Source organism: Natator depressus, chromosome 8, assembly GCF_965152275.1.
Source record: "Natator depressus isolate rNatDep1 chromosome 8, rNatDep2.hap1, whole genome shotgun sequence".
NCBI classification, from domain to species: Eukaryota; Metazoa; Chordata; order Testudines; family Cheloniidae; genus Natator; species Natator depressus.
Window position 1 is genome coordinate 68,238,852 of NC_134241.1, and position 13,338 is coordinate 68,252,189.

Consider the following 13,338-nt stretch of genomic DNA (forward strand, 5'->3'; position numbering starts at 1 on the left):
GAGCCTCAACTACCTGGGATTGACAGCCAGAGCTCTTTAAAAAAAAAAAAAAGCACACAACTCAGGCCTCCCGTGACACATTCCCACGCCTCCCTTGGGAGATCCACCCCATAGTTTGAAAACCGCTGCTCTAGTCTAAATTCTGGGATCTGTTCTTACTTCCAAATTTGAACTGGTGATTTTGGACAGAGATAATACTTTCTGGATAACTAACTGAAATATTTTTTTTATGTCTGTAGCCTACAATTTGGCCCTATATTTCTGCTAAGTAACCTCTCTTAAGCGTATTTATTCACTGAATACTCTGTGTGAATGAAACAGACCCTAGCAGTCTAAGGAAAGTGTTTCTCAAGGTGAATACTCTTGATAAAGAGATCCTTTCTTGCTTCTGCCTTTTAACCTAAATGTCGGAGATTTCAGTGTTCTTTTTTGTTCTCTTTTGACATGTCTAAGATCAAAGAGGTTTTACATTATTCAGTATTAAGAACAAAAAAGACGAACACTTCAAAGAAAATTGGTGGATATTTTCCAATATAGATGTCACTGGGAATTTCGTTAAGTTAAATTAAGTTAAGTTAAAACTGAAATTAATTCAAACTATATGCACTGTTGGCTATTCCATGAAGTTTAGGCAACCAGATTAGAAAGGGTTTTGACTGCTACAATGCATCAAGTCACTCAGGGCCTGTTGTTTGGCCACCCTTACTCATGTTCGGTAGCATGTTTTTCTACCCATAGTCCTGTTGAAATCAACATTAAAAAGGTTGACGGAATCAAAAGGTGCATATAATCTATAATGGTTGTCTAAAGGAAATAAGAAGTCCTGCTCCAATAGTCAGTAGCTGGTTCAAGGTGATTTTTTTCTGCCACTTATTTGCCTTGTATGAATTTGCTTCTGTGTGCTGTTCTTAGGCAAAGGCACCATTATAAGATAATTTCACTATATTTTTCTCAAATCTAGTCCTCATCAGCTTGATTGCAGGAAGTTCTGAGAAAACTGTATATATTAAATATTTATAGCTAAGCCTTTCATACTAATGTCTGAACAGTTTTTCTCTCTGGTACTATAACACACAGTTTTAAGGGCACACTTGGGGCCTCGTACCAAATTAGACTTTCTTCAGCTTTTATACACTGAATCACAACTGGTGAAAACAATTCAAACAAGAAATTCCTTCTTTCTCTGTTCATGTAAAACCATCAGCACTGGGGCTGCCTGACCCCCCAAAGACAGCTTAGTTAGTGGATAAATGGAACGCCTTATTATAAATAAGGTATATTAAAAGGAAACCATAAAGAACTTAAAAACAAAACCAGAAAAGAATATTAGTTGATGCTACAAAGAAAATGGAGAAGTTCTTTCTTACAGTCTGGCCATTTACATTGTAGCTAGCTGTTTACCTGTTGCTAAACCAATAATAAAAAAAACCCCACTAACGTTGTGCATACAAAGATGGATCAGTTATCGCAGCAGGGAACTGAGCAGAATATGGCCAGTACTACCCTATTGACAGTCCAAACCAAACCTGTGATTTTTAATCTCCTGTAACTTGAAAGTAAGCTGTGTCAAGTCAATGGTCTTTTCTAACCCCAGGTCACCCCCTTAGCAAATCAGTGCACTGGCAGCTGACAAGCCAGCACTATCCTTCAGAATGGTATGACAGAAGTAGAAAGGGTAAAGGATTACATTGAGTGGGGAGAAAGGAATAATTCCTGGAAACAGCTGTATTTGTTGACTCATGTCAGTTCTCCTTGTAACCATTTTGTTGTGGTGGAGGGAATGGTGACATTTATAGCTCATTAGCTAAATTTAACAAATATTTTCCTGATGGTCAGCACATTTTCTAAGTTCTCTCTGTAAACTGTAGAATATTAGGTTCTTCCTTCACAGTGAACTCTTCATAGGGCCATGGTTAATGGTTAATTACTGTGAGCATCCATTAGCTTGTCTAAATTTCATGCACCACAAGAGCGTATAACCTCCAAATTTGTTATGTGTACACTGTTTCATAGAGTAACTGCATGTGAGTGTCCAAATGGCCACCTTTTTATGAATAAAGCGAGCAAGTTTGTCAACGTTGATCATAACACTGGAACAGAAGTATCATTTTCATTTGAAAGATAAGAGGGGGGCATCACTTAGCAAGAAGCTCTTTTGAGGAGCTCTTGTTCCCTTGAAAAATATCCCTGCTGATCAGGGTTGATAAAGGTATGGTCTCCATGTAAGTGAAAAGCATGACTGGTTATCTTATCAAAAGTATTTCTTCTGACTAGGAAACTCAGGGCTTTTTACTAACTGCACACTGTCTAATCCTGGCAGAGACCCACCAGTGTTAAAGTTGATCTGAGAGCTTGTTGGGGTGTTATATATATTTTAATATAGATGTGAGTGTCTGAAAATATATGAGAGAGGAGGTGTAGGACCTATTAATAATAAATAGTAGGACCTATTCATAATAAATAGTAGGACCTATTCTTCAAATAAATACATATATACAACTGCTATTGAAGTCAGAAGGCATGGTGGGCTTTGTGAGGGTGAGATGGGGAAAAGGTGTGGGTAGGGTTTAGCAAGCAGTATCATCCCAGATTCAAGACTCTTTCCTGAAGTCCAAGTTATGTTCTAGGCTCTATGCAATCCCACTGCACAGCCACACAGACCATCAGTGGTGGGTTATATAGACCTCTGTAAAGAGAGTTCTGCTAAAACAGATGTTTTCTACTGAGTTACCTAACTTGAACAGAACTGGAGTTTTTAATGTTAGTCATAATGTGTCTGTGAAATGTGAATGTGAACACACAGTAACAGCCACTTGAAAACAAAAGTGCAAATCAGCCCTCTTAAATAGCTGACCAGAAGAGCAATAAGGCCCACAAGAATGCTCTGTGCAACACTGATACTTCATTAAGAAAAGAATTTTAGTTCTGCCACTCTGATTCAGCAGAGGCAAGTTCCCAAAATTCATTTCTCTTGGTCATGATTTAATAAAATAATTTCTAGTGGTGGTTAGTGAACTTTTCTTTCCGACTGTTAACTAAAATTGGAAAAGTTTTGTCAAACAGTTTCTTACTGATGTTCATGAAAAATAATGTCATTACATATGTTGATGTTTTTAATGCATTCAGGACTTGAGGCGTTATGGTAAGTTAATTTTTAGATATTCACCAGAGCTTTAAAAACTATTTCCATTGATCTAATTGTAATGTATGTTTTGCATCAATTTGGTGATGTGTTTTAATTCTAGATTAAGTACCGGATGTATGGCGGTGGTGTGACAGATATTTGATGATATTTGCATCCATTTCTCATACAGGGCTCCACTGGTTTTCCAGGATTCCCAGGTGCCAATGGAGAGAAAGGTGCAAGGGTATGATATACTTTTTTAAAAAAACACAATGCTTAATTAGCCTGTGGAACTCTCTGCTAAAATATATAAAGACAAGAAGCTTCAAGAGAACATTCAGGTATTATAGCATTGGGCCTTTATCTGGATAAGACTGAACATCCAAAGATATATTAAATAGTATCAAACTGCATGAGACATAAATCCTCATGCTTCAGGGCATTAACGCAACCACTCAGTATCTGGGATAGAAAGAAGTTCTCTCACCAGGTAGCTTATTCAATAATTGTCCATTAGGGAGTGTTTTTCATCTTCTTCTGAAATGGCTCATATTGGAAGTGGACTAGCTAGACCACTGGCAAGGACTATTTTCGTATCTTGTGAATTATCTAAATACCATGCAATTTAACTTGGATTTTCTATGCATTCTGATTCATCAGACTATAGCAAGCAGGATGAAGAACATATATTTATCAAGTGGAAGTAAAATGTCAGCTTTTGCTGCTTCGTTTATTTGAAGCACATGGGGAGAAGCTAATATGCAGCATCTCCAACCACAATAAAAAAAAAGGGGGGGGCATTAAAAAGAAGGTCACTGCACTGCTGCCTGTAAAGCTCAACTAGATGTGGCTGATCATGTTGTTAGAAAGCTGATAAAATTATCAGAAGTGAAAGGATGACTTGGAACTCATAGATGACAACTCAGTGTGACGTTAAGTCAGATTGAAGTAAGGTATATGATTACTGTGCCTACCAATCAATTTTATTTAGCAGCAAGGAATCAAAAGCACAGATTCACCACTTTAAATATTACATTTTTGAGAAACAATTGTATTTTGAGTTTGCTTTTTTTTTTTAATAATGGTTTTAGCCGAGCTGAAGGCAGTTCTTTTTTTTTTTTTTTTTACAGAGACCAACAAGGAATGTTAAAAAAAAAAAAACATTCAGACCCTATTTTTTGGATAAAGCAGTATTAAAAATCATTGTTCTGAACCATTAATCAGGAGGCTAAATTAGGAAACCTGAAGCTGTAACATGCACAAGAACACACTTTAAAATATGAAAATATAAGGTTATTAGATGTCAAGAAAAGCGTCAATTCAGCCAGGCATTTAACCACGGACTTCTGAATTGGGCCAGCGTAACTGGCTTTTATCTGTTACAGGTAGTATCAAGAGTAGTATAGTCTAAAGACCTAACCATGGATCAGGAATCCATTGTGGTAAACACAGTACACACAATGAAAAGACAGTCCCTGCCTCCAAGAGTATGTCTACCAAGCAACTAGACACCCGTGGCTGGCCTGTGCCAGCTGACTTAGGCTTGTGAGGTCCAGGCTGCAGGGCTATTTCACCGCTGTGTAGACTTCTGGGCATGGGCTGAAGTCTGGGCTCTGGACCCTCCCACCTCATAGAGTCCCAGATCCTAGGCTCCAGCCTGAGTCCAGAAGTCTACACAGCAGTGAAACAGCCCTGTAGCCCAAGTCCCACAAGCGTGAGTCAGCTGGCCTGGACCAGACATGGGGTTTTTCTTTCCTGTGTAGACATACCCAAAGAGCTTACAACCTGAGTAGTATTATAGTACTAAAATAGTATTCTCTTGTATGATGACAAAACAGTGAGAATATGCATGTAATTCTTTTTAAAATGAGAACTTTATATGAAGATCCCATTTCCACTGGTTAGATTTTAACATGTAACAGTCACTGTGTTTCTTTTTTCTATCAGGAGAATATGGCTCCTTGAATTAAAAGCTTCTTCACATTAGAATCCATTACAATCCTAGCGTAAAGTCCACCTCAGGAAAGGGATCTATAGAGTCTCCATATGAAAGACATATTGGAGCTACATATTAAGGGCAAAGATGCTGGCTCTGTGCAAGAGCTATGCAGTATGGTCCCTGCTCCTTCCTACAAAGCAATTTCCCTTCTTAGCCAGTGGAGCTGTCCAGCGGGAGTGTGATGTACCATCTCCCGGGATGGTGCAGTGGGCTTGCTGCAAGGGAGCTCCAAGGAGAAATTCTGGCTGATCCAGAATCGCTCTCAGGGACTCCAGTGGCTGTGAATGGGCCGTGCAGCAACATTAATGGGCTCTGATGCCAAGGGCAGAATCTAGCCCTAACACGTAGAAGCTAATGAATAAAGCTGCATGCACAGTGATTTCAGCAAGATGGTCAATTTTAGTAAAAACCTGTTTCTTTAAATTAAAATGCACAGCAGATAAGATATAAAAGAGCATTTAGTCCTAGGAGAGCTGCACATTGCCTCATAGCAACAGCAAAACTTTCATTCCCAGTCAAATGCCACATGCTAAGATGATTTATTTGAACTTTCATTGGCAGGGTTTACATGGCAAACCAGGTCCCAGGGGACAGCGAGGGCCAACGGTATGTATTTTCTTTTGTTTGTTTAAAACCATTACTTGCATTCCCTTAGTGATTGCCACCTCTGTGATGTTTTACACCTACTGTAAAAATGCATGGCTGACTCTGACACACTGTCCTGTATGACCATCACCATTTGTATCTGTATCTCAAATTCACAGGGTCCACGGGGATCAAGAGGCCCACGAGGTCCCACAGGAAAACCAGGCCCTAAGGTAATTGTCAGATGCTATTTGCTGCAAAACTATTTCTCAAAGAAAATTAGGCTTCATCTTTGAACAAATTGTTCTTATTTTCTAGGGCACTGCAGGCAGTGATGGCCCTCCCGGCCCACCAGGTGAAAGGGTAGGTCTGGAATAGCTTTTTCTCCTCATTTTATTTCCTGCATCTCTTTTTTTGCTCTCTTTCTCCTCTCTCCCCGCTTTCTTATGTCTTTGCACTTCTCTGGCTAGGATGTGAAGCAATTGCACTGTCATATTGTACCTCAAGGGTGGACTTCCTTACAGTGCTGTCCTTCCTGCTCAGCTAGAAGCAGGAAGCCTTGAAGTCTTGTTTTTTCTCTCAGACACCCAGTTTGGCATACCTAAGAAATTGGGATCATTGGGATGAGGTTGGGATCGCCATCCAGACTTTTGGGTGCATATCCAAACAAACCAAATTACATTTCTCAGCTTTATGAGATTCTCACTATTAATAAAAATGCCCCGTTCAGCAGAGTTGCTGTTAGTAGATGGGTTTTTTAAAGTACTCAATGCCTCTAAAAGCTAATATATTGACACCAGCTGATTCTTTTGTCCTAATCACCTAATCACATGCTTGAGAACTCCTGCTGCTGGGTAAAATAGAATCCACCGCATGATATTAAATTTGAATCAATACACAATCAAACAGAGTCTATAAACTATACAGTAGCACATAGAAAAATTATAAAATGGATTTGTAATCACAGAACAAGCAATTTAACTCCTACAGATAAGTGAATCTTCCCTTTGACTGGGTTACTTGGAGAGGCTAAAGTTTGGATGACTACATTTTGTTTCATCCCAATTTTCACGCAAACATATTTGTGGCTTATTTTTACACAGCCATATAGAGCACATGAATGGTATCCTTTAAAAAACAAAACGAAACCAACAGCTGAGTTCCCAGTTGAGATTACTTTTCCCTTTTGACCTCAAGAATGTTTGATTCCAGTGTGTTCAAGCTGTAGTTTCTTAAGCAACCTAGCTTTGTCCCATGTTATGAGAAGCCACATCATCTGCCACAGTATTTCCATGTTCAAGATTGATACCTGAATGCACTAACAGTTGCAGAGCAACAACAAACAAACTTTGCTGGGAATGTGTGAGAAGTCTGAAAAGCAGTAATCGCCAACAATGCCTGCAAAGTTAAAGATTAGAGACCAAGGGTGTATGATAGAAATAGTATTAGGAGACGGTAGAAGTGTGTTTTGTTTAGAATCTGTTTTATAGACATCTCAAGCTCTCACAGCTTAAGTGTCTGCAGGAACCAACATTGAACCAAATATAGTGAACGTTCCCTAATAATTGCAAACAGAATGTGTCAGTTTTTAATCAACATCTCCTCCTACAATGGAATGTGCATGCCTGTATATGTCTATGAAAGTTAAAAGTCAAATCTCTGCTCACAAAAAGTATGCCAACACTTCTGGTGGAAAACCATTCAACATATGCAGAAAAATGCATTACAGCTACATGTAAAATATAGGTTCTATTTAAGAAGACTTTCATCGATTTCCTGTGATTTTTCATTAACTGAAAATCACTGAAGTAGAATCTCACCCAGAGTGAGATTCTACTCCAGGGATTTTCAGTTAATGAAAAATCACAGGAAATCACAGACTGCAGCTGAGCTGCTAGCAGAGCTGAAGGATGGTAACTGGAGTGGGGTAAGACAGAGCAGGAGGTGAGGTTTGGAATGACAGTTGGGAACCTGGAGATGGTGGTGATGGAGGAGGCAGGGAGCCGCTGGGTGTCAGGTGAAAGGTAGGGAGCTGAGTGGAACAGGGGTAGGTGGGGAATGAACCACAGTTGAGAGGCAGAGAGAAGAGGTGGGTGAAGTGGGAAGTGTGTGGGAGTTAGGGGTGTGGAACACGTGGAGTGGGAATCTGAGGTGGAGAGAGGATTGATTGGAGTAGGGGGGGAATGTTGAGTGGGAGTAGCAGGCCAAACTATAGATCTCTCCACATCATGGAGCCTGGAGAAAGGCTGCAGAGAGCGGGAAAGCAGAGCTCCAGAACTGGAGGCAGAGTCAAGGGGAGTGGAATTAGGAAGCAGTGTTGTAGGGAGTGGGCAAGAAGGTAGAAGACAATGGGCAGATCTGAGGGGAAGCAGAAAAAGCATCAATGGAGAGGAATGGATTAGCTGAAAGGTATAATGTGTCACAGGAGCACACAAGCCTTTCATCTGAGAGTGGCCGTTGTGTACTTTGGAACTTGGAAGGCAGAGTACTTTGTGTACTTTGGAACTTGGAAGGCACTTTGGAACTGGAAGGCAGAGTCAAGGGGAGTGGAATTAGGAAGCAGTGTTGTAGGGAGTGGGCAAGAAGGTAGAAGACAATGGGCAGATCTGAGGGGAAGCAGAAAAAGCGTCAATGGAGAGGAATGGATTAGCTGAAAGGTATAATGTGTCACAGGAGCACACAAGCCTTTCATCTGAGAGTGGCCGTTGTGTACTTTGGCCATGTGCTCTAAAATGAGGCATATGACAGAGGGGAGAGTTGTTAGCCAAAAAAGAGAGGAACTTTAAAAAAACATTTCTGACTGGCTAGAAATATTTCAGCTGCTAGCCGTTTAAATATTAAATATCTGTCCTCTATAGAAAACTTTTAAAAACAATGACACAAGCAAATGTACATTTAATAATGTGATATTGGAATTCTAGAGTATTCTTCTCACATACTCCTACTGGCTTGAAATCTGCAACTCATATTGTGAATAAAAAAAATATAAATGTCTTTTTATTAGAAAGCCTCATGGCTCGAGGATCAAAGGGGAAAAGGGACTTATGGCCAAGAAAGTGCTACTAGTAATAAATAAACCATTGAGTTCTATTTTTCTAACCGTATTCCAGAGAGGGACCAATTTGTTTAATGTTTTGGACAGTGGATGAGCCACTTTTAATATTTTTCCTCAAATGTTGCCCTATTTTTGTTAAGAGTTTCTGCTTTGTAAGCTACTCTCCTTGCCCTTTTTGTTTCTGGGTGTGATGCAGACAGTTGAATCAAGGAATGTACCATAGTGAGCATACTTAGGGGTGAGGGTTGGAGTTGCAGGTACAGTTTATAGATACTGTTCCAGAAAATGTGGATAGTGCATATAGTGCTATATGTGGATATTAGGAAAAACTTTTTCACTAGGAGGGTGGTGAAACACTGGAAAGCGTTACCTAGGGAGGTGGTGGAATCTCCTTCCTTTGAGGTTTTTAAGGTCAGGCTTGACAAAGCCCTGTCTGGGATGATTTAGTTGGGGATTGGTCCTGCTTTGAGCAGGGGGTTGAACTAGATGACCTCCTGAGGTCCCTTCCAGCCCTGATATTCTATGATACTATGATTATCCTATAAAAAATGTATATTTTGAACAGTTTCTGGTTAACCATTTGGTTGAGCTTCATTCACTAATAAATGATAAATCAAGTTTTAAATAGGACTCAGATTCACTTAGGGGCAAATCTTGCCTGCTACTGAACAAACAACCCTTTCCCTCACTCGTACATAACACTTCTCCCACTGCAAGAGAGGCAGCCATAATTTGGCTCAAAGCCTGCATTTCCTGACGTCCCAGTCTGCAATGAATGAGGTTTAAGGAACTCTGAGACAGCCAGGACTTTATCACAGGAGCCAAAAGCTAACATCACCATCCCTTATGAATTATCTTTCTTTTCCAGACTTTTGCTTTAAATTTCTAACATTTTGACACATGATGTCTTAGTAAAACCACACATCATATACCAGGTAGAGCAGGACAAGCCTTGCACTGTATGACTAGGGTACACATTTTTGCTGTGTGACCACAGAAAGTAAGATCTGAATGCTCCTTTTTTTGTTCTTTGTATCATGTGTGCTCTAACACAGACAGAGCCTTAACATAATCTGATACTAGGCCCCATTCAGCATATTAACAGCAAATGCTTACAGTAAAAGTGACAAGGTCTTGGTTAATTTTCAATGAGAACTTCTAAAACTAGCCATCATGTGGGCTACTTGTTTATTTTACTACTTTAAAACTTCCAAAAATACTCATACAGTAAAATCTTTTAAGAGATGGCTCCTCTGTTTGTTTTTTTTCTTGCAAGCAAGAATTTTTTTCTTCAGAGACATAGAAATTAAGATACTTCCCATTCAGCAGGAGTAATTTCGACAGTACCTACAAATTTTGACAGTACCTGGCTGAGTGTGAGAACTTGCCAATATGAGCTTTTGACATGAGGAACAAAAAGCTGCAGTGCAGCCACGTTAAGAATAATTGCACATTTCATAATGGAAGTGAACTTCATGGAAAAATATTCAGTGTTTCTTAATCTGTGGCCCCTAATTTGGTATATTCCACATGGGTGTTCTAGTGGAACTTTGAACTGCTAACAGTATTCACATGCAGTATGTAGCTCACTTTATCCACATGTCCAGCTGTTATCAATGGAGTTTGTGTTACATAACTGAAGCAAACTCTTCAGTCCAACATTATAGCATCTGGTATTTAGTTTACCCTTTTGCTTATCTTCATATTAGGGACCACAAGGGCCTCAAGGACCTGTTGGATTCCCTGGACCAAAGGGACCTCCTGTAAGTATCTTTTAAAAGTATATGTAATAATTATGCAAATTTGGCAGAGAAAATTTTTGAAGTCAATGTATGAACAAGTGTGTTAGAGTTTGCATCTGAGGTGTTGGGCAGTATTATAATTAATCAAGTCTGTCCCTCAATGCATGAAGCTTACAAGCAGGAAAACCTCCCCTAAGCTTCTGTACCGTAAAGCCTGTTACATAAACCCAAAGAAGTCAGATATTCAAAGTAAAGGCTGAGTCTGTTCTATTTGTAAATGTTGCAGTTTGTATGATACTCACTGGGGGGAGAACTAAGTTCCCTCTCTTTTGCTGATGTAAATATTATTTTAAAAGTAGGTTATTTTAGAGGAAAGGGAGAAGAGGCATCTTAGCTATCATGTATGAGAAATGTGGCACACTAAGTGTTACCATATAAATATTTAGAGGCTTTCTCTAAATATATAAATACATATTTAGGGTATGTTACAATGTAAATTGATTAACAATATTTTTAGCCATTGAAAACTGTCATGTAAATCCATCCACCTCATGTGTACTGTATATTGTTTAAAAATGCAGATTTCTTACACATAGCTCATTCTGGAGCTGTTGTGGCCTGTCATTTAAACCCTTAAATTTTATTCATGTTTATAAAAAAGTAACAGGAATCTTGGCTAAGTACCTGCATTGTACCTTGAAATGTTAGTGATCCAAGACTTTTGCAACAGATCTAGCCTTATATCTCATTTGATGGAAGGCTTAAAAAAAATCTCTCTATTCCAGTGCATGCACAGAAGACAAATGAACTGGACTGGTGTGAAGTGAAGAAAAGTCATTTACATGAAATCACTTCCCATAATTAGCTCCTCAAAACTCATCCTAAAGATACCTACACTGAGGATACACACAGTTTCTCTCTCCCTATTACTTTCTGTTCCAGATCCTGATGGAATTTATTTTGAATAACTTATCCAAGCATACAGCTAAAAATCTGTGAAAATGCTTTGATATTCTGAGATCAAAAGAATCTTAGGTTTAGAATTATAGGTATGCCAGAGTCTTCTATTGGAATTAGCTGGTTAGCAATCCTAATGGCATTTTTATCAGGTGCCAATAAAGGTCCAGCAATTTTAAAGAACAAAATATAAAGTGGGCAGTACTGATAATAGAAGAACAATAACAACAACAAAAAAGGTTGAAAAGTAGTATAATGGGGAAACAAAATCATAATCCAGCAATCTGATTAATACAGAGGACACTGGTTTCAGTGTAGTGCATGTCCTATATTACTGTTGTACTTGGTTGTCAGTGTAGCACCAGACTTTCTCTTTGTCTGAATAACATGCTTTAGAGAGTATGTGATATTCACTATACAGAGTAATCCTGATAAGCCTTAGTATACTGTGCATATTAAGAGAATGGGCGTAGTGTGAAGTTAATGTGTCTGTCGATTTCTTTCCTCCATCTTCAGAAAAGACTGGCCACCACTAGAGGTCTCTCTTCCTCTCTTTTCCCTTCTGCCTAAAAAATTCTCAAATTAATATAAAACAATATGGTCTGCTACTGGCAGACTATTACTAAATGGAGTACATTGCACAAAGTGGATACAATTTGGGGTTAGTCGTGTATTCCTGATTGGCCAGGATTAGTTCATAGCTTTTCAAAAATGTAGGGCCTAATTTGCCATGGTCTCATACTTCTGTTCTGTAGTATTTTTCCCTGTGAGTAGTCCTACTGTAGTGAATAAGCCATACTGGTAAAACCCATGGGAGAGCAGAGAAGGTCAAGTAGAGTTCCACTTCTATTTTCTTATTGCTGTAATGAGAGACATTGATCCAAGAGGATCCTCAGGAGGATGAGATGACCCACACAGAGGTTCCATGCTCCCATACCAGCTGGGAAGTCCAAACCTTTCCCATCCCGCTCCTCACTGAATCTTGGCAGTATGGCTCCAAGGGACTCCCAGGGCTGTGGCTACTCTCAGATCTCAAACTGTGGAAGGAGTTTTGTCAGGAAGGTAGTGGTAACAGTCTTAGTCCATGTTACCTTTCCGAGACTATTTTTGCAGGCCCACTGGGATTCTGCTCCCCACATGCATAACCCATCTCTGGTCCAGGAGAAGGAGGGGGACTAATGATGCCACAAATTCAGTTGATCCATGTCTGTGCAGGAAGAGAAAATTCATGCCCTTTTTTGCCTGGAACTTGGGACCACAGTCTAGACCAATGGTGCTGCCCTTGGAGTCTGTCTGTGCTCAGTGGGAGTCAGGGTGGCAGAATCAGATCTGTGATTTTTTTTTAATCACAATTTATTTTACTCATTTTGCAATCTTTTTGATGCTGCCCCATGTTAAACAGTGCCATAGCCACAACTCACCAGACACTTATCTTTAAAACAGTTTTCATTAACTTGGGGATGAAGTACAGGATAACAGAGGACAGAAAGTAGGGACTTTGAATTTAGAAATGTTAGACATCCATTTTGAACATGCGTGAAGCATCCAGATGCTTTTACATGAATTAAGGAGTCAGCAGAAAAATCAAGTATTAAAATTGTATCAAGTTGCTATCAAAGCAGTAAAGCTTTTCTGAAGGCTAGCCTGAAAGTCTGAAAAGATCATAGAGATTATTAGGGCTAATTGTATACTCTTTTCAGAGCTAGAGATCACTGAGAAACCTCTGACTTATTTTGCTTGCAATTTCAGGGGCCACCTGGAAAAGATGGCTTGCCGGGGCACCCAGGACAGCGGGGTGAGACTGTAAGTACATTGGTACTACTGTTTCAGGCTGTTGCACGCCTGCTTAGTTCACTGTGATCTTTAAAAAGAGTGC

General features: G+C 39.4%; 1 protein-coding gene across 2 annotated transcripts in view; it reads left to right on the forward strand.

Annotated features, from left to right (window-relative positions):
• COL11A1 (collagen type XI alpha 1 chain) overlaps positions 1-13,338 on the forward strand; it is a 234,582-nt gene that overhangs the window by 127,473 nt on the left and 93,771 nt on the right. For both annotated transcript variants that reach the window (XM_074961235.1, XM_074961234.1), the window contains 6 exons: positions 3,315-3,368; positions 5,685-5,729; positions 5,888-5,941; positions 6,027-6,071; positions 10,473-10,526; positions 13,212-13,265. In XM_074961235.1, coding sequence (XP_074817336.1) covers positions 3,315-3,368; positions 5,685-5,729; positions 5,888-5,941; positions 6,027-6,071; positions 10,473-10,526; positions 13,212-13,265 — 306 coding nt within the window. The remainder of the gene's footprint in view (positions 1-3,314; positions 3,369-5,684; positions 5,730-5,887; positions 5,942-6,026; positions 6,072-10,472; positions 10,527-13,211; positions 13,266-13,338) is intronic.